General features: G+C 48.3%; 1 protein-coding gene across 1 annotated transcript in view; it reads left to right on the top strand.

Annotated features, from left to right (window-relative positions):
* The window catches only part of CAMK1G (calcium/calmodulin dependent protein kinase IG), a 29204-nt gene that overhangs the window by 1892 nt on the left and 5215 nt on the right, over positions 1 to 22097 (top strand). The window contains exons 3-8 of the mRNA XM_029935351.1: positions 8948 to 9065; positions 14427 to 14555; positions 17256 to 17330; positions 19617 to 19755; positions 20459 to 20586; positions 21172 to 21201. Coding sequence (XP_029791211.1) covers positions 8977 to 9065; positions 14427 to 14555; positions 17256 to 17330; positions 19617 to 19755; positions 20459 to 20586; positions 21172 to 21201 — 590 coding nt within the window. The 5' untranslated portion in view covers positions 8948 to 8976. The remainder of the gene's footprint in view (positions 1 to 8947; positions 9066 to 14426; positions 14556 to 17255; positions 17331 to 19616; positions 19756 to 20458; positions 20587 to 21171; positions 21202 to 22097) is intronic.

The raw sequence follows: 22097 nt of genomic DNA, 5'->3' as shown, positions 1-22097 counted from the left end.
GATCTTTCCCAGATCACAGACCGGAAACAGCCCGGCCCCTGGCAGTTCTTTTGACCCAAGCTTAACCTGAGGCCAAAGAGGAGCTCCACTAGGCCATAACACAAAGTGCTTAGTAATCCCTGGTCTGGGGACTGAGTTTTACAGTTTATAATGTGCTTTTAATCTACTGTCTTTAGGAGCTGGTGGGGCAAATAGTATCTCCCTTAGTATGGATGAGACTCAAAGGGACTTGCCTAGGGTTGCACACTGGGTGTTGGTGGTATCTTGTTAATGACAGTAGCATTGAACCCAGAACTTCTGACAGCACCAGTGATATTACAGATAGCTATAGCGTAAGGGGGGGGGGGCGCGGAGAGATGGGTGTGGGTGTGTATTAAGAGCACTTTATAGAAAGATGGGGCAAAACTTTGGGAAAGAAGCCTGAGGTCTGAATGACAAAAGGTTTGAGCTGGAGCCAGGAGGGGCAGTAGATGGCCCGGCCTCAGTGCCTTTCTCGGATCATCCAAGGCACGTGTTCCCCGGGGAATGGTCAGGTGCCAGGGCTGCGTGAAAGCATCCCAAGGATGAAGCACCGTAAGTGAAATCAGATAAGCAGCCCCAGGAGGGAGGCAACAGGTTTCCTAGTGACTCTGATGGACTGGGGCCCCCAGGCCAGCTCTGTCATATACTGTCTGATTTGGGGCATTCTTCTCAACCTTTCTACCCATCAGCACCGCAGCTATATCAAACGGGCCTCATAACATCTACCCTAAAGGTGGCCGGGAGGCCCGAGGGGAGGCGCTCAGCCGGCACCCTTCAAGGCCTGAGAGCACTTGGGGAAGGGGGGCTGGCACAGGAAATATATTCCCTGCGCCTCCTTCCCTCCCTCTCCGCGCAGCGCGGGGGGGGTGCTGTGTGGGACCCCGCGAGCCCGCCCTGTGAATGAGCAGCGGCATGAATGAGATGAGACGCTGCCACGCGCACGCCATGAGCTGCTACAATTGCAGGCGCGTCCCTGCGGCCACCGCCTGGGGGCTGGGCCCAGCGGCAGGTGCAACCTCCCCCACCCCCACCTTGAGCGCTGCTGTGCATGCCGCCTCTAGCTGGTCAAGGCCGTGTCAGGGGAGGCAGGGCCGGCCCCTCAGAGCATCCTGCCACCGCTCGCCTTCTGCACCCCTTCCAGGGCAGAAAGTGCCTGGCAGGCGCCTCAAGGAAGGAGCCCCGCACCTGCACAGAGAAGGCACCTCTTGCACTGGTCTCGCTTAAGGGCAGCGTGTGGCAGACACACAGTCACCACCATCACCCCTGGAAACTCCTTAGAAAGGTGCCCCAGTGAGACCAGTGTAAACCCTTCCCAGGCAGCTTCCCAGTGTGGCCTCAGAGCTCTCTTCTGTTGGGTCTGTACCAGATGAAGTAGTTGGTTTGCATTTCGAGACCGTGATGTATGAAACATTAGATATTTTTAAACACTTTAAAGTCACAGTGAGATGAGATGCCCACACTGCGAGACGCACTTGGGAGCTGAGACCAGTTAGGGAGCAAAGGATTCCCATCTCTCTTGCTTTCACCTCTATTTAAAGCGTTGGTTGTTTCCCTCTCCCCACGCCCCACCCAGTGCACGGTGTTTAATTCGTGTGCCTCTAATGTGGACTGCTGCGGGGCATTGTCGAAGCTACAGAGTGATTCTGTGCCCACTGACGCCACAGGAGTGCTGAGAAGTAGAGTAGGGATCATTATTCCGGTTCAGGGTTCAGCGGATGAGGAGACGGAGGCCCCCGGGGGTAGGAGCACATCAGGAATCCCGTAGCACACCCTCCTCTCTCCAGTGACTCCTGTGTGTTGACCTCTCAGCCACTAAGTGAAGCCCTAGAGGCTGTTCTTCATTTATTTTACAAGAAGCACACAATAAACCTTAAGCAACATGTGAATTCCGGCTTGTCACTGCAGCGGGATGGATTCAGTTAAACATAAATGTGGGTTTGAGCCTGAAACACACTGCAGGGGGCAACTGGAAAACGTCCTTCCTCAGTGATGCTGTGAACAGAAACTGGCACGCAGAGTTGGCCTTTGAGACGCGGGCTGGCGGGGGGCACTGGGGATCCAGTTTATACTCCTCGCAGGTTCTGTTCCACCAGAAGTCTCCAGGAGGCTTTAAGGTCCAGAGCTTGGACTCTAGGAAACTGACTAGCCACTTGAGCCGCAGCCCATGAATGGGCCTGATGGCTGCCCATGCCCAGTGACATGCATGTGGCATCAGGAAGTGGCATGACTGAGGGCAGCAGGTTATGGATATTTCTTATGTTGCTAAAACAAATGGAGAATCACAAAGTATCAGAAATAGCCAGTCTCCCCTGAGCTTTGGGTAACCCTGGAGCCCCTGGATGCTAGTAGATGTCACAAAAGGAAAGAGCTTCACAATCTAGTAAGTTTGGGGGATGACAGGTTAAATAGCATTAACCAAGTGTGTTTAATAGTCCTCAGAGCCTTTCATAAACTAATATGGGGCATGAATCTCTAAAGAAGGGGCAACAAACCCACTTTGCACACAGAGAGTCTTCCAGGACTAATATTCTAAAAACAAATTTCAGGAAACCTTAATCTGTTCCACTCTCTTTTCACTAAGGAGAAATGTGGAAGTCCAGAGATGTATAGTGACCTCTTTGGGGCTGCACAGCTTCTCAGTATCAAATCCAAAACTGGAAGCAGAACTTGAGCCCAGGAGAGTGGGGGGTTGCGGGGGCAGGGGTCAAGGCAAGAAAACATCCCAACTTTAGCTTTTTAGCCCCTTATAACCACACAATTTACATATTGCCATGACTCCATCTCCATGTGCCCCAGCCTGAAGGCAGAGAGCACATTCTTATTAAAGATGATCCAACTGATAACCTCCCTCCCAAGACCTACAGGCCTTTCTGAGTCATGCTCCCAAGAAATGGAAAACCCTGTAAGCAGACCATAAAGCAATCTTAGGGTGGCCTGATTCCACTGAGGTCAGTAAAAGGGCCACACTTGGTGCCTCAGGAAGGCTCCGAGGCGGGCTCACCATGCCCCAGAGTGATTTATACCTGCTTGCACAGAAACCCCAAGTGAGAGCATAAGCAAAGGTACAGTGGCTCTTCCCCTTGGTAGAGTTGAGAGCCATTATTTGCAGGTTGAAGGCCGCAGACATGCTGCTCCAAGATCCCCTCCTTCCCTGTCCCCATCTCCTCTGGGTTGCTCCTGTCCAGTTGAGGAACCCTACTGTGGCTTTGGAAAACACACACCGAATTGAATTGAATTGAATTGAATTGAATTGAATTGAATCCAACGCCTGGAATCTTTGGCGTATGGTGATGGCAATGAGGAGTCATTGAAGATAAGCCTCAACAGCCTTAGAGTTCTGTCTGGAGCTGGCCTTGTTCCTGTGACCAAATGGGAAGGAGAGAAGGGATGCTTCATGAAAGAAGCATGAGGAGGGCACCTGCCTCCTGGGCTCACAGCCCAAGCATCTCTCACCAGCACCTCATAAATAGCTAGCCGGCTGCCACCACAGATCACACAGCCTATCTCGGAAGCACCAGAAAGGGCTGCATCCAGAGGCAGTCATCCAGCCCAGGGCTGCCCTTTAGCAAGAACTGTTCCCTCTGCAGTCTCCTTCCCAGCCGTGTCCCCCAACAGACCAGGAAGACCGTCTCAAAAATTACGAGGGAGCATGACCTAGGAGCCAGGCGCTGCACTAGGCCCAAGGGAGACAAGGAGATGAGCAAGGTCTGGTTCACAGGGAGTTACTTTCTAGCAAGGAGAATTTCAGATGGCTGTCGGTCTTGCTGCAATGCCCTAAACGGAGCCTCACTGCAAGAACTTTAGAGAGGAGGCCCTCTCACCTTCTCTTCCTTAAGTACAGATCTTTTTCCTGTAGGTCTGTCTCTAGAGTAAGGTAAGGAATCCATCTCCCACCCTGCACTACCCATTCGAAGTCCAACTCCCAGAGTCCTGCCCCTGGGCTCTCCTCCTCCCTGAATCACTTAAATGCAGGCTGAACCTTTGGTGTATGCCAGGCTCAGTACTAGGCACTAGGGATTCCAGCTGAGGAACACCTGGCCCCTGCCCTTGAAGCACTCAACAGTCTGGCGAGGGACATTCACACATCTGCCATCAATCTACCACTGACCTCTGAACAGCTTTGGCTCCGGGTAATGAGCAATGTGTGCATTCATTTGCCAGTTCCCTGGGACTGGTCTGTATTTTTAGTTGCTTATTTATATACCCATGCTTGGTCCTTCCACCTTGATCGGAAGAACTTTAAAGGTAGCTTCCTGTCATAGAAATGTCCGCGTTTAGGGCCATAGGTACACAGGAGGTATTCAGTAAACGCTTGTTGATTGAACAAGTGTTACCTCCACAATTCAAAGATGGCCCCCCATGAGTAAGGTTGTTTACTTAGCCCGGAGTCATTTTGGGCAAAATATCCTTGAGGAGGCCCTGTTGAGGAGTGAGGGTCATAGATACCAACCCCCATGAAGTCTTCTGAGCTACACACGTGAAATCTGTTGTAACTCTGCAGTGGCTTTTCCTGAGCTTTGAAGCCAAGTGGAAGTCATGGCCTGAAAGAGAGAGGTGTTGGGAACAAATAACAGTAATACTGGGGCTTCAACCTTCTCAGCATGTGTCTTCTTTTCCTCTGAAAGAACCTAGATTACAAGAGTCAGGGGAGAAGGGGAGGACTTGCACGGACAATGTGGGCTGCCCCTCGAGGAGTCCAAGGTTAGACCTCCACAGCGCGGGGCGAGGGGCCTGGGGACTTCTCTGAGCACTGGGAAGGGCAGGGACGACTGGGGGTTTCAGATCCGGGCCCCCGAGTTTCCATGTTGCTCTGAAGATGGAACTAAATTGTTGGGATTGAGTGTATGGGAGGAGGGGTGGGCGGGAAAGATGTTTTCTTACAGCCTGACTTAGCTAAGAATACTATGTTTTCAAGCTATTTAAGAGAGACGGGAGAGAAGGAACAGGGAGTACAGATCTGCTAGTGAGGTGGTGGAGCCTTCCTGAGAGCGGGCCGTCATTCCGCGGCGCTCCAGCAGGGGGAGTCATGACCGCCCAGCGAATGGTCCCGGAGCTGGAAAGAAGATTCTTGATTGGCTCCTTACCCGGGAAAGCAGCAACACCCCACCCTCCCACCCCCCACCCCAGCCCTGCTGGTCTGTGGAGGGGAGTGAGACCAAGGAGACACACAGGCTGACCCTGTTGATTTGATTCCTTTTAACGTCCACCCCCTTTGCCTTCACCCCTACATTCTTCAAGACTTCCCGACTGCAGTGTATACAGTAAGAAGTACTTGGTCCGACCCCAGACGCCAACCACTCTGATACGTGGAAGCTGCCAGATTTTGGTTTAAGAATCTGCAGCATGGTATCTGGCTAAAGATAGCCCTCTATTCTGGTATTTCATCTTCCCTGAAAGCAGTATGCCAGTCAGGATTCATTTGTCTCTGCGTTGCGGACCGTGCCCTCCAAATCGAGGGTCAGGCCACCACTGCACAGCTGGCCAGGCCTCCTCCGGCTAGTGCCCGGGGCCGTGGACTCATGCCGTCCCTCTGAGCTGCCCCTCTCCCAAGAGGAGCAAGTCCACAAACGGTCCTGAAGATACCACACAAACCACCAGATCCACCCTGGAGTTTCCAGAGGCTAAGGACTTCATAACATTTCTCACACCATTTTCCTAATAACAGCCACCAACCTGTATACAGCCAGGTTGCAGGTTTACATGCAATACTGAAGTGTACAAGGAAAATGTAGCGTCTATATTTCTTATAAAACCTTCTCATAACCCTCACTCTTCACCAGGCAGCAAAAAAAAAAAAAAAAAAGGGAAATGAGGGACTTTAAATTAAAATTTGTTCATCATAGCATTTCAGGTTCAACAGAGTCTCATTTGCCTAACTCAGTTTCTTCCAGGAAAACACACAGCCTTGAGCAACCTTGAGATAGCCTCGTCTTCTCTTGCTCTGCTTCAAGAGGGCATTTTGTGTTATAAGGTGCTTACTTGACTTGCTTGTAGGTAGGAGAAGGGTCTTCAGACTCACCAAGGGCCTCACATCCTAGTTCTCTGGGATTTCACCAGAAGGTGACTGTTGACCTCTGAAGTGTGACTGGTCCCATAGGGCCCGCCGGGCAGCAGGCTGATAGCCCCTACTAAAGAAAGGCCCAGCTCCCAGCCATTTGCTTCCACCTGAGAAGCCCTGATTAAACCTGTCTTTTTTGGACCCCAGGTGACAGGCCCTCCAGCAGCTCTAAGTCCCTTCACCAGGGCCATGGGCAGAAGTGAGATGATATATGTGTTTAAGGACTGTTCTACAAAATAGGGGATGAGGGAGGAGAAGCCCTGACTGTAGCATTTGCCTGGGTCCAGGTATAAGCCCTCCCGTTGTGGCTCATTTCAAGCTAATAACACACAGCCAGGGAGACCCACACAGTCGGCTGTCAGGGTCTGGAACAGGCTGGCTCTAGCCCCCCCCCCCCAGCCTTGGGAAACTTCTAGAGTCCCGGTGGGTCATGCCACCCTGTCTCACTCACCTTCTCCCTCAGGCCTGCCCCACGATTACTTCCCACCCTGTTAAATGTGGTTGCAGTAAAAATTCCTCCTACACTTAGAGATGCCCCCCCACCTGTATCTCCCATCTCCCCCAGGCCTGGGTGGGGGTTCAACTCCATGAAGGAGAAAGCACAGATGTGTGTGTCGGGCAACTACACCCATCTTGTTCCCTGGATCCACTCAGGCCAGAACTCCCCGTCATTTCCACACCTCTTCCTCTCTAGCAAGGCCCTCTCTTATGTCATATTCCTCTGGGGGCTTAAGCCTCACATTTGTGTCTGAATGGCAGAAGTGGTTTCCCTCTATACTCTAGAATCTATTTTAGGACATGAGTCCTCCCGATGGGGATTATCAGGAATGAAAAGACATCAACTGAGCATCCCCCAAATATGATTTCTATTCCAGCTGTTTAGAATATGTGAGATAATGTGCTAAGTCTCTGTGTGCTCTATTCCATTTAACCTTCACCGTAACCATAATGGGCTTTGTCCCCATTTTACAGATGCATTAATAGACTCAAAGAGGTTAGCAGCTTGCCTAAGGCCATTTAAGTAGTAACTAGCAGCAGTAGAATTTGAACTCAGGTTGACCTCCAAACCTCTGCTCTTTACCTGATGTTCAGTTGGGGAGGCACCAACTTTCTCTTTGTTCTGAGGCTATTAGAAGACCCCATGGAGTCTCCAGGCATTTGTTTAAATGGAGAAGGGGGGGGCATTGCCCAAGAGATGCAACTATTAGACATATTTTCCTACTTCTTAGGCCCAAGGAGTATGGGGAAAGGGTGTTGGCAGAAATAGTGTGTTGGTAGAAATGGTGTTCACCCACCACTCCAGACGCTGGTATCTGCCTATAGTAGAACAACTAGGGCAGAGTGCCCAATGGAAAGGAGATCCATGCCATCCCACCCAACCACCCCAAGAACATGCTTCTCTCCAGTACTCCCTGCCTCACTAAGGGCACCTGATATCCCTAACACAACCATGGCAGCCAGCCTAGACTCTCACTGCTTTGTAGGCATATCACCGGTATCACACATAACTGGAACCCCAAAATGTACCCTAAGTCCATCCCTTCTCTCTCCCTCATTACCACTGTGATCCAAGCCACTGTCGTTTCTGTCCTGGACTTCTGTCCCCCACCTATTTTCCATATACCAACTTCTACTCCCTCTACCCCATTCTCCACAGAGCAGCCTGAGTGAGCTCTAAAATCAACATGCAACTTAACTTCCTGCTAAAAAATCCTTCACTGTCTTGCGATCTCAGAAGAAAAGTCTAATATCTGTGGGAGGATCTACAAGGCCTCATACACGGTCTGCCCTGCCCACTCATCACCCCGCGTCATGCAGAGTTCCCCGTGCCCCAGACACCCTGTGCCTTCCGTCCCTTCAGGCTGTTCCCATCCTGCTCCATCTTGGGCTCCTGTATTTGATTCCTTCTGCCAAAATGCTCCTTCATATACACACCCTGTGCTTGGCAGGCTCCTTCACAAACTTCTGATCTCAGCTTAAATATGACCTGCTACATAGGCCTTCCCCTGATTTTACCTAAAGATGACTGTCCCTGTTTGTCCCTCTTGCAAGCCTAGAGTTTATTCTTTCATGGCTTTCCCATACTTTGTCACCATGTATGTGGTGCCCTCCCAGGTCATCATACGCCTCCCCTAGCCTTCGGGTTCCCAGAGGACAGAACCCCCATCTGTATGGAGCCAGCACCTGGCACATCATAGGTGCTGACTCAGGTAAATGGATGCGGGAACTCTGGAACCCCGATACAAGGTTAGGACAAGATTTAATTCAGATTTTAATGAATAACGATTTCCCCAGCACAGTACCAATGTTGTGGGTGTTTGGGAGGAAACAATATTGCTTCATCCAACATTCATTTAGCCCAGAACAGGTAGGAGAGAGGTGGGAGTCAGAATGACTCGGAGCGGTGGCAGACCTGATACAACGTGAGATAACCGAAGGGAAGTGGGGCTGACTCTGGTTTCAGTGAACACCGTGGCCGTCACCTAGGAACACGGGAAGCCCCTCCGCACAGCCCAGATCCCCCCAAGGTGGACGCGCACGCGTTAATCCATACACGTGTGTGTTACTGCCCTTAAATACATATGCACAAAGCCGTCTTTGCACTCCTAGACGCTCCACTCCTTGGGCGTGTAGGAAGTACAATGGGCGTCCAGTAGACGTGCAATTTGTGGAAGCCATTTTAAAATGCAGGTGGAGACAATGGTCTTATCTTTGCCAATTTTAAGGTTTTGCAAAATCGTTTGCCAGGTTTTGCTCCTCATCCTTCTTTCTAGCTATTATGTGAAAGATGTGTTTTCGATTCTTTTTGCAACTTTTTCCTGTCTAAGAAATTGTAACTGATCAGACCCTTTCTCCCCTTCCTCAAAGCATCTCTGAAAGCTTCAACTCTGGAGGCGATGGGTCGAAAGGAAGAAGACTCCAGCTCCTGGAAGAAGCAGACCACCAATATCCGGAAAACCTTCATCTTCATGGAAGTGCTGGGATCGTGAGTATGGAGGCTGAGAGCTGTTGGGGTGGCGGGGCTGCATGCTGGGGGGACCCCAAAAGAGTTGTTGTGGGCCAGCCATGGCTGACAAACTGGGACTGAGGCCGCTGTGAAGTCAGCCCAGCAGCTAGCTTGCAGGAAGGAGGTAGGTAGGGCAAGGTACCGTGGGGTAGAACGGAGGATGGTTTCATGCACTGGAGCCCGCAGGGAATACTAGCCCTTTCCCTAGGCTCCACATGCTGGCCCACTCCCCAGGGACCCCAGTCCTACTTCTAGATCTGGGACACCTTGGCGGGAAAGTGGGATTCTGGAGCATTTCCAGAGATTCAGTGACCCTAGAATGTTCCTGAGCCTCCTCATCCAGCTTCTTCATTTCCCCCAGCAATGAACAGTCAGGTAATCCCACTGTGTGCTGTAGGCAGAGGAGAAGGGGCTTCCGGGCCCCAGAGCGCACACCGGAGTCACCTCCCCACCACCATTGTCACTGCACTGTACTTAAGTGTTGTGTTAGAAAAATAAAGTCCCGTCGCAGCCCAAGCCTCTACCTGCCTCTGGAGTGTCTGCGCCTGCCCTGCGACAGGGATTACACGGCTGGAGAAACAGAGACAGCCTGTCTGGAGCTGACTCTAGGCTCAGTCTCGCCTTGGCCCCGGGAGGGTGCAGGCTGTGACGCAGGCCGCCAGGGACTGGGCCACTGGCTCCTGCCTGCTCCGCAGCTCCATAGCCCCAGGCCCCCAGCTGGGCTGCTAATTAGTCTGGGCTAATTGGACCCCAGGAAGTGAGGGGTCAGTTAGTAGGCTATCCATTCAAGTAAGCTTTCCCTTTAGCCAGCTCAGGCTAAGTTTAGCTCCTCCGCCCTGGCTAGGAGGCAGTGACCTCAGGCAATGACAGCTGCAGACAGAGAGGAGCCAGGCCTGCCTGGACAGGAGGCCCCAGAGCCCTCCCTGCCCAGGCCAGGTGAGGCTCTGTGCTCCCAGGAGGGTCTCGGGGGTGGTGCTGGTCATCAGAGCCTTGGCCTTCCATCAAGGACCTTTGCCAAGACTCTGATGACGGAGGTGACTCGAGAGGGGGTTTTTGGCAGGAGAGAGGGACAAGACTCATGCATGAATCAGAAATGATTTGCCAAGCATCCCAAAAATCAAGAGAAGGAGGGAGAAGGATGCCCAGGTTGGCAAACGCTTATTCCCTGTTTGCTCAGACTTGTGCTGTGGGTCTGTTAGGAGATGGACACACACTCCACTCGGGGAGCTCAGGGAGGTCTGCCACCACGGTGCTAAACCTAGGGGGACATCAGAGTCACCAGCGGAGCTTACCCTTCTAGCTTTTGTGTTAACTATGTTTTTTAGTTGATTTATTTTCAGAGAGAGTAGGTGCTAGGGAGAGCAGGGGAGGGGCAGAGGGAGAGGAGGAGAGAGAATTCCAAGCAGGCTCCATGCTCAGCACAGAGCCCAACACAGGGCTCAATATCACAATAGTGAGATCATGACCTCAGCCGAAATCAAGAGTCAGTCACTCAAATGAGCCACCCAGGTACCCCTTTCTGTCTAACTTTTAACCATGAAAATATCTAAATATTTTAAAAAGTGAAATAATAATACAGTGAACAACCAATACACCTGCTATCTCAGTGCAACAGTTGTTAACATTTAGGAGCTCCTGGGGGGCTCAGTCAGTGGGCATCCTACTTCGGCTCAGGTCATGATCTCACAGTTTATGGGTTCGAGCCCCCCATCAGGCTCTGTGCTGACAGCTCGGAGCCTGCAGCCTGCTTCAAATTCTGTGTCTCCCTCTCTCTCTGCCCCTCCCCTGCTCACTCTCTGTTTCTCTCTCTCAAAATGAAATAACAATATAAAACAAAATAAAGACAAACAAAAAACACTTAACATTTCACTACATTTGTTTTATATACTTACATCACACACACACACACACGCGTGCGCACACACACGCGCGCGCGCACACACACACACACACACACACACACACTCTTTTCCCTGAAAGATTTGTAAGCAGTTGCAAACTTCAGGACACGTCACCTTTGAATCCTTATGTCTGCATCTGCTAAAAATAATGGTCTTTTCTTCTATATCCACAATAGCATTGCCTCACCCAGGAAAATTTAATAATAACTTCCTACGATCATTTTAGCCTAGGTAATTTTTGAAAAATAGACTCCTGGTCCCAGACCTACTATACTGGGATTTGCCGAGAGAGGACTGGGCAGCCAGGAATCTGTATTTTAAGTGCTTCTAGTGGCTCTAATACATCCAGCCCCGCACTGATTTGGGAGACTCCGGGGACAAGACAGGGGGCAAGTCACAGCTGTTGCAGCAGGTGGGGCTGAACAAAAGCTAAAGGGAAGGCACCCCTGAAGTGTCCAGGAGGGGGACAGGCGGATCCCACGATGCAGACCCCATGCAGTCCCCCAGGTGAGGTGCTGAGGGGAGGGGGGGTGGGGAGAAAAGACTCCTCTGAGCAGTAGGTACCGGAATCTCAAGACGAAAGTCTCTTGTCTCTAGCCCTCAGCTCTTCTGGAACAACCCACCTGGGAGAGAAAGCTTTTGCTAAATCTGCCCAGAGGTCACCCACAATTCCGGGGCCCTAGGGTAGCCAAAAGAACACTGGGCAAGGCTAGTCCATAGCATGATGTCACACAGGCTCCAGTCTTCCTCCTTCACTGCCCAGGAAGAGACTTTTGTCCTTGGGCCTCCCCCACCTCTCCCCATCAAGCAATCTCCCAGCAAGAGGGGAGAGCTGTTCAGAGCAGGAACTGCAGACCAAGTTCTACTGCAGCAAAGCAATCCGGGCTCGGAAGGCTCTGCCCGTCTTCCCTTCTGACCCCAGCATCCTGAGCTGCTCAGAATTAGCTCTCTGCACCCCCCAGTCTGACAGATGGTGCAATTAAGTCTTGTAATTCCTCTTCGCTGCCCTGCCATACATACCACACACACACACACACACACACACACACACACACACACACAGTACGAAGCAGCCTGAGGCAGAAGAGCAGTAACACTGCCTCAAATTGGCACAAGCCTGGGAGGTATGCATACACTGCAATGTAAATGGCACCCCAGGAAGGCCTGAATCTGACCTCATTCCACAAGAGGACCCAGAGTGGATATCAGCTTTGAAATCAGGGGACCACCCACATGTACAGGTGGAAAGGGCAAACTCTGAAATTGGGTTCTGGAAGGTCACAGCTGGAAGGAATCTGGAAAGCCACGCGGCTCAACTCTCTCATTTTACAATAGGGAAAGTGCGATCTAAAGATGAGTAGAATGCACAGCCAATCCCAGTCCAAACCTCTCACTCCTCCCTCTTTCCATCCTTCCACCCATCCACCCATCACACGTCTCCTGAGCATTTTCCGTATGTAACCAGGTATAGGACCTGGTACCCATGAACATTCATGGCCCCTTATTCCCTGTTCCCTGTGCCTCCAGGCCGTGTCTTACACCTCTTTCTCACCCCCTCCTGAGACATCACTTCCAGTGTTTCACTGGGCTAACTCTCATTCATCCCTACAAACTGAGTTCAGCGTGTTCTTAAATCAGAGAGCCATGGATTGTGTGCTCCTTAGCTACTTCAAGCAATCGCTTTGTACACAATAGAAAAAAAGTGCCCTTTTTTCTAGCCTGCTAGCTGCTGGGGGGAAAGTGCTGTGATAATTATTGTATGAAAATGTACAACAATTCCAAGGTGAACCCCTGCTTATTTGTGTGTGGCCATCTCTCACACTAGACTCTAAGCTAGACTGATACTAGTCCGGGTGCCTACCTAACACTCAGATGATCTGTTCTGTCCGATAATCAAGCATTCATTGAATGTCTAATAACATCTTTCAAATCCAATGTTAATTGCTCATTTATCTGTGTTCTTCACTAGTCTACAGGCTTCCTAAGAACAGAAACACCTACCTTTTTTATCTCCAGTGTCTGACTCAGTAGGTGCTCAATAAATCTTGATTGAAGGGATGAATGAATAAATGAATGAATGAATAGAGCAAGTTCTGAAGGCTCTGATTAACTCAATTCCAAGTGCAGCTGGGGGAAACAGGAAACTCAGACCCAGGAAACACCAAGTATTTTCTTTCTTTCTTTCTTTTTAATGCTATTTATTTTGAGAGGGAGGGAGAAAGCATGAGAAAGCTGAGTGGGGGAGGAGCAGAGAGAGAATCCTAAGCAGGCTCTGTGTTATCAGTGGGAAGCCATATACGAGGCTTGAACTCATAAACTGAACCATGAGATCACGATCTGAGTCGGACACTTAACAAACTGAGCCTGCCAACACCCCACACCAAGTATTTTCTAATGTAGATCCTCAAAGCCTTACACAAGCTTGACTGCTATGGGGCCTCGATTCTAAAATCCCCAGATGGCAGGGAGAGCATGGCTCAGCTGTTTCCTCACTTAAAGTCTATCCTCTCTTGTTACTACCAGGTGTTCTCCCTAATGGGATCCAAATAATAGTAATAATAGTGTCTGACACATGTAGTTTAACAGATGTCAGGAATGCTCTTAAGCACTTTACATATGTTAATTCATTTAATCTTCTAAACAACCCAGTGAATCAGAGGCTATTGACACTCTCACTTTTCAAGTAAAGAAACTGGGTTAGTTAAGTGACTTGTCACCCAAAAAGCTGAGGCTCTCACCTGGGCGCTCGGGCTCCAACATCCACTGCTAGCTAACTGCTGTTCCAATAGCCTGATCTCCAGAGGATTCCCTTCAAAATGAGAAGGCTATAATTTGGAATCCTGCCCTGTGTTTCCATTGGGTTCTATCTTCTCCTTCTTCAGAAAACCTTCCCAGAGTGTCTGAGTTCTGTCTTTTGTCCTCATAGATCCTACTGAATGAGAGGGTTCTCAGCCCCCCAACCTCAGATAATTGGCTTGAGATAACTATCACCATCTAAAACTGAGAGGGGAGGTTTTTTTCCATCACTGCCTGAGCCCTGTCCCCAGTGCCACCTCCAATTGCCATTCCAGTGTGCCACACTTCAACATGCTGGAAGAAGGCAAGTAAATTGACTCTGCAGTGGCCTCTCTTTAATGGGTTGGCCAATGGAGAAATCTTTCCATAACCAAAGTGGAGTCCCTGGGTGTCCTTCCCAAATTACAGAATCAGGAAATGGCACCCAGCTAGTCCTGGAGTCTGTAATAGAATCTTTTGTTTCCCAAGAGAAAGGACACAGGGCTTGATGTCATACCCTCAATACAGCTCCTCAAGGTACCCACAGTGACAATGGAAACTAATTACCAACGGTACCTTCCTTCATTTACCCTTTGGTTTTGCCTCCAACAGTGTTCTCTAGCTAGCCAGTACTAATTTTTACCCCTTGGTGTCTTCTTCTTAGAGGGGCTTTTTCAGAAGTTTTCCTGGTGAAGCAGAGGATGACTGGGAAGCTCTTTGCGCTAAAGTGCATCAAAAAGTCACCTGCCTTCCGTGATAGCAGTCTGGAGAATGAGATTGCCGTGTTGAAAAAGTGAGTGGGTCTTAGGGTTGGTCAGGTACAACTGTGAGATCATAACATTTCCTTCACAAATTACCTTTGAGTAGGACTGAAGCTGGATTTCCATACCCAAGGGCACTACTCCCTTTGATTGTATTGATGTGTCCATTTGGTCAATCAGCTAAGTTAAGCCAGACAGGTGCTTTGTCTGATTGAGGAGGTGTGGGGGGGCGGGCAGCAAATTGACTAGCAAACCAACTGGTAGCAGACCTGGTTTGTGCATGTAGATCACAGAATAATAAGCTCAACAGAACAAAAATCAACTGAGGTCCAATAGCAGGAAGAATCAGTAATTAATGAAGCAGATGAAGACTTGGGAATTCATTTGACTTTGTACCAAAGCAAATGTAAGCTCAGCACCCCAACCATTATGATAGAGGCCATGCTAACAAACCATCTAACTATTTATAGCAGGAACCAAACAGAGAAGTCTTATGGAAACCCCATGGTATGCCAAAAGTGTATTAGGCATCAGGAACACAGGAATAAAGCCAACAAAATTCCTTATCCTCAGAAGCTCACAGTTTCTGTGTAGAGACAGGTGCCCATAACAAACTCTAATCCCACTGGACATGAGCCAATAGTAGCGAAGGCAAGGTTTGAGAAATACAAAGATTCATTTTGCCTATATGTGTATTTGTATGCGTATGGGCTATTAGGTACATTTTTAAAGAAGAGACACCTTGATAGATGAGTAGAATTTGCTGGAGACAGGAGAGGCAATGCAGAAAGAGAATTCAGGCAGAGAATAACAGAAACTGAATTGTGTAAGTGCAAAGGATGTTAGGAAAGAGTCAGGATTAGAAGCCCAAAGCCCCTGAACTTAGAGTAAGGATAATCAAAAGATAGGAGATAAAATCAAATGAGATATGATTATAAAGGGTCTTAGATACCATGATAAAGAATGTTGACTTTATTTGATGGGCAAAGAAAAGTCATCAAAGGATTTTAAGAAAATCATATCATCAGACTCAGATTTTAGAGCCATTCCTCTTAAGCATGGTGGAAGACAGATTTAAGAGTTTCTCAATAATCTAGGCGATAGGATACAAGCAAAGGTAATAGCAGGATCATGTGGTAGCAAGAAGACAGGGTTTGAGATTGGCTAGTAAGAGTATAAAATAGAACACACTAAAAATGATGCTGAGATTAAGCCATATTTGGTTGATAGTAATATCATTGCTTGGATAGAGAATAAAAGGATGTGGAGGCTTGAAGGAAATGAAAGAAATTTGTTGGACATATTGAATATGCGTATCCTCCAATCTCTACATGGAGGGTGCTGGAGACAGCAGTTTGGGCTGCAGAGAGATGAAAACAGAGATGGACTGTGGACTCATTGAGAGCAAGGACTATGTCAGACTTTCTTACCATTGTATTGTATCATCAGACCCTAACAGCATAGATGCTCAGTAAATATTTGTTCAGTAAATGAACCATTGATATATTAATGTTAGCATTGTCAGCTTGTAAATGTAGTTGAATCCATCAGGTAACCACCGTAGGAGGTCTATATTTTTAGAAATTAAACTTAAAGATGATAGATACTGCTTATTATGTGTTTACTATTCCCCAGGCACTGTACTAAGCATTTTACATGCATTATCTCTTTTAATCCTGATATAACCCTATGAGATATACTTTACAAACCAAAAAGTGGGGCTTAGAAAACTTAAGAAAGCCAGCCAAAGTCACCCATTTCATAAGGATCTCATCCATATCTGAACTCAAACCCAACTGACACAGAGTCCAAATTCTTAACCCCTATGCTGCATGGCCATGAGTCAAACTTCCTAGAAACGTTCCTTCTAGACAGGCACGCACAGGATTGCTACCTAGGAAGCCAAACCCCACAGCCAATGAAGTAATCCTGCTTGTCTTGCCACTTACATAATTCCAGACAGAGAGAATCTAGAGCAAATTTTCCTAAACACAGTGTTACTGACATTTTAGACCAGATAATTCTTTATTGGGGTGGGTGGTAGGCTGTGCATTATAGGAAGGTTATCAGCATTCCTGCCTCTACCCATTAGATGCCAGTAGCTCCTCCCCCCTCCCCAGGCCCAACAACAAAAATGTCTCTAGTTATTGTCAAATATTTCCCCAGGGACAAAAGAGCCCCTGGTTGAGAAGTACTATCAGTAATAAAAACATCCCACAGAACTGACCCCAGAAATTAGCATCTCCCCTTCTTCTCACAATATTCTGGTATAATAATATTTCAACACTACTTCCATGATTACCCATGAGGAGGCTTAACTAACCTGATTCTCTTCCGCTGCAGTCCACTTTCTTCAAGGATGTTTCTGAATACGCATTTTGTACAAGAGTCTAATTTGGGGTGGTCCCTTAGCCTTCTTCAGTTATTTTGACTTTCTCTTTTGGCAAAGTTTAAAGAGATTACTGGAGTAGCAACAAAATATTGGTTCCCTGAAGGCAGGATAATCAATTATCCATTCAGAACTACGAATTGAACACTACTCTGGGATCTTTTCTCTAGGATTTCTTTGTGACCGCCTATTTATTAGGAAGGCTTCACAAGGATCCACTCTTCCTAAACATTGTCATAGAAAGTCTCTAACAGAAATAAAAAGGTCCAGTGGGCTGGATGTCCTTTCTTTGTCTGGACACCTAAACCACAAACCATTCACCATGACCCTTCCTTTCCCCCAGGATCAAGCATGAAAACATTGTGACCCTGGAGGACATCTATGAGAGCACCACTCACTACTACCTGGTCATGCAGCTGTAAGTGAAAGGTGACCCACTTCCTCAACAGATGTCTCTGGGGGCCTGGGAGAGCTAAAGTGGTGCTCAGTGGTGAGGGCAGTATGGTGATTTAAAAGATAGGATTAAGAATTAGCTCAAGAGGCTCTCAAATGCTAAGATTTCTCTCAAGCATGCCTCTGGTCAGGAAGATGTTCTGTGTGGACTGAAGGGTAGAACTAGGATTGATTATTGAGATGGTCCATACCAGCACAGCCTAACCAGTTGTTAAAATATTTTCTTTTTCTTTTTCTTTTTTTGATGTTTATTTATTTGAGAGAGAGAGAGAGAGAGAGAGAGAGAGAGAGAGAGAGAGAGAACATGAGCAGAGAGAGAGGGAGACACAGAATCTGAAGCAGGGTCCAAGTGCTGAGCTGTCAGCACAGAGCCCAATGTGGGGCTTGAACCCATGAACCATAGATCATGACCTGAGGTCATGTGCCCCTAAAATATTTTCTACAAGTCAGCTAAGTGACTTCTATAGCTGTGACTCCAGCCCATCCATCCTCCCCTGTACCCCAGCCAGTCCCCTCAGATTTTCTGGACCTCCTCAGGACACTACAGTGGAAGGGATAACACCCTTCCACTGTAGTAGGGGATCCTCCAGAAACCTTCTCTGGTGCCACAGCTTGAGTCCATTTTGACCAGTCAGTCCATCAAACTAACATTAAATGCTTTAAATGCCACTCTAGGGTAAAATTGCTGTGGGATTAGAAACCACACGACACAGATTTCAATTTGATATATATATAAAGAAAAGACTTTCTCAAAAGAGATCCATCCAAAGTTAAAAACAGGCTGTGACTGTGTGTGTCCATCTGTGGGACAGAAATTGTGCCTCCCTAGAAAGGTCTCCACATCATTGTCATATATAAATAGTTCTGCCTGAGAGTGAATGCTGTAGGAGTTGGTCGGTGCTCCTAGAAGTGCTCAGCCTTGGACTCAGAGAAACTTCTATTTATAAAGCACACACATGCACATGCACCCATGCATGCATGCACACTCCAGTCTGCTACCTCTATGGCCAGATGCAATGTTTTTGACTGAGAGGCTGATTCCTCAGAAACTTTAATGAGTTAATTCAGGCCTAAGCAGCCTATTAACTCCAAGGCTCACCTGAGGCTCAGTGAATAGAGGGAGCAGATAGTCAAGGGAGTGAGGTTGGGGACAGGGGTGCAGAACAGCATTAACAAATGAGCAGGGACCATGTGACACCTTAATGAGGCCAATTCAACAGGATTAGCACACATTTAGATGGCTAAGGGGAGGCAGGGAAGTGGGCAGATTTATATATTACTGAAGAATTGTAAAACCTACAAGAGTGCCAGCTCCAGGTCCCAGGCCACCCCATGTCAGGAATTCCTAGTTGTGCATAGAGACTTTCCTTCTCATGGGCCTCTAGTTCCTATGGAAGAGCCCAGAACTTTGGGACAGAAATGAAAGGAGTAGGGTGGTGTGTGTCTTGATTAGAGAAATTCTTCTTCCTCATCACCACACTGTCCTATGATGGGTGCATGTCCCCATGGGGGCTATCTGCTGGCAGAGAGTACAGGGAGTAGGTTTCATGATAATATATGGAAATATTAAAAAGGTGGTGAAAGATAAAGCAGTCTGTCTTGGGGGTAGTGAATTGTCTGCCTCAGAGGTGTTCCAGAACAGACCAAGAAACTTCTTGGCAAAGTAGTATAGATGGCATTCAAGAGATGGGGTCGGGGGAGGCGAGTGGATCTGAAGCTCCCCTGAATCCTAAGATACCATACCATTGGAGTCTCCAAGCAGCACTACAAATCCACCCACAATTCTGGCAGTGGTAGTCCAGTTTTCCACAGTGAGGACAGAAATCCTGACACGAGCACAATTTGTGTCATGTGTACACCTCTTTTCGGTTTTGCCTGATTTCAATCTCACCTCTTCTTTCATTGTGGCCCCTGTGTCCTAGCCCAGGAAAGTAGGCAGCTGAGAGTTTGTCCACTAAAGTAGGCAGCTAAGAGTGTGTCCAAACAAGTGTGTTCTTGCTTGACTCTAACAAGGGGCACTTTGCACTTTAAGGAAGTGTCTAGGGAGAGGGAAATGGTTGGCCCCAAGAAATGTCTCCCTCGTGATATCATTCCAGCACCCAGGGGAGGTATTCTCAGACTAAAGTAGACCTCCCACAGGCACCTGCCCGTTCCGCCACAACTGTGTCTTCATGGCTACAGAGCAAACACGCTTATGTCCCTTTGACCTGGAATAAGACCTGGATTCCTGCGCTTGCCCCTATGCCCACAGTGTTTCTGGCGGGGAACTCTTTGACCGGATCCTGGAGCGGGGTGTCTACACAGAGAAGGATGCCAGCCTGGTGATCCAGCAGGTCTTGTCAGCGGTGAAATACCTCCACGAGAATGGCATCGTCCACAGAGACTTGAAGGTGCCAAAGTGGGAGTCCTCAGTGGGAAACAGAGAATGGCCCTTCAGAAAGCTGCATGGGTCACGGGCAGCCTAAGCTGTGTAAAATGAGAGGGTTGGACCAAGACATTCCTAAGGCCCCTTTTATTTTCAGATCCCTTAAATAGGGGGTATAGCTCAGGGATAGAGCATTTGACTGCAGATCCCTTAAACAAAGCTTGGATGACTGAACAATCATAATTAATTTTCATCTCAGCCTCTCCTGAATTTTGCACTAGGCCTCATCCTATTAGGATACCAAGATAATGCACATGTTTCTTAAACCTAGCCACACTTGAAATCCAATGTAATAAATACTAATTGGAGGTCAACATTGCATCAGGCATGCACTAGACTTTAGAAAGATCAGAGACAATTAACTATGGTTTGATTCCCTCAAAAAAACACAGTTTTAGGGTCATTGGGGCTGAGGGGAGAGAGGGAGTAGTTCCTTAATAGCTACACAGATGAGGAACATGAGGGTCATAAGCAAAATACAGAGTGCTTGATATGGTGTGGTGAGCTGTAGGTAGGAGGAAGGAGGGAAGAATTGGGGGAGATGAGCCTGACCTTGAAGTGAAGAGCCCAGAGAGTAGCTTCCTAAGAAATTCTATAACGGGGGAGGAAAAGAAATGTATTTCAGATAATTGTATCCTACACTGCATGATATTGCTCTTCTCCCACAGCCTGAAAACCTGCTGTATCTAACCCCCGAGGAGAATTCTAAGATCATGATCACAGACTTTGGTCTGTCCAAGATGGAACAGAGTGGAGTCATGTCCACTGCCTGTGGGACCCCAGGCTACGTGGGTGAGTCTGGGAGCAGGAGGAAGGATGACCATCTGGCTGTGTTCAACCTCATGGATATTATTTAACAGAGAGGGATGGTTATAGGGAAACAGGGTTCCATTTCAGGAGCAATCCAAGTACAGCATTCTTTATGAGGTTTGGTGTATATCCAGGCATCTCTGGAACTACCCCTACTGCCCCCAAATCCTACATCTTTAAAGACAGCCTACACTTGAGCTCTTCCAATGGCCCCTGCCTACACTTGGCTCTCGTTTTTGTAAGCAGACTTCCTATCTTTGTCTTTCCAGCTAAACCAGGGGCAGAGACAAGATCACAAACCCCAAGATCATTAGATTTCCAAGCAATTGACCACTAGACACCCCTTTTCCTTTTACCCACTTCCACAGGAGATTACAACCCTCCAGTTGGTGTCCTGGAGGCATAGTGTTGAGTTTGAAGCTGAAGAACCAAGGAATGGCCCCAAATATACCCCCAAGGAAACACCGTAGGAAACTGGCAGAAGTGGGACCTTCTTCTGTCTAAATAGCAGGCTCTCAAGGCCCCCCAAAAAGTAAGAGCAGGCAAGTTACCAGGTGAAAGCATTCCTGAGATCCATGGAGAGAAAGCCAAAACTCAGAGTGTCCACTCCTGCCCCTTCCCTCTTCACCACTCATCACCTGGCTGAGGATGGTAATCACAAGGAGAACTCTAACTTAAGAGGAAATCTGCTCTCACTCCCAAAGAGAGATCGGTTAGTAAGTATTGAGTCCCACTGAGTACAAATCCCTGGTATCTGGGATAAATACAGAAGGTAGCCCTCTCCTGCTCCCAGTCAGAGGAAGGCATGGCTCACTTTCTCATGAAGCTCTCAGTCTGATAGGGATGACTAAACCTTGCCCAGATACCAGAGACAGATGGGCCAGTTGTCACCTGCTCTCTAGAAGTTCCTCATTTAAGAGGGAAGACTCAGTTTCTGCCCTCAGGGAGATTCCAGTCTAGTGGGAGAGAGTGTCCCTCCTTGGCAGATGTCCCCTTCTGAACACAGACACACAACCCCAATCCTGGGATAGGCCATCTGTGTGGGGAGACATAGACCTATATCTATGGGGCCGATGTAGCCCTGGAGATTCCCAGTCTGATGTAAGAGCGATGGGCCCTGTCATGAGGACCTTCCAGGCTGAGGGAGGAAGATTCAGTCTTGTCGTGTCCCGCCCCGGCCAGCAGGGTGGAAAATCCTCGTGGGTTCTTTTCCTGAGGGAGGGAGAGAAAAACAGGGCAGGAGGGAGAGACGCAGAGAGTGAAGACAGCACACACCATTTCCGATCAAACCTCTGTCTCCTTTATTCTTCTTCTTCTCTCTCTTTTTTTAAGAAAATAATTCCTCTTATATAGAATTTTGGGGTGGAGAACTGACCCGGATCGGTTGTCAGGTAAACAGAGTCAAATGCATATCAAAAGAAGCACCCAGACTTGCCTCAGCAATGCTGGGGAGGGGAAGCTAGCACTGAATAATCCAAAATGCGGTTTTGATCTTTT

The sequence above is a fragment of the Suricata suricatta genome, chromosome 3 (assembly GCF_006229205.1).
Source record: "Suricata suricatta isolate VVHF042 chromosome 3, meerkat_22Aug2017_6uvM2_HiC, whole genome shotgun sequence".
In the NCBI taxonomy this organism is placed as follows: Eukaryota; Metazoa; Chordata; class Mammalia; order Carnivora; family Herpestidae; genus Suricata; species Suricata suricatta.
This window is presented reverse-complemented; position numbering and strand designations above follow the sequence as displayed.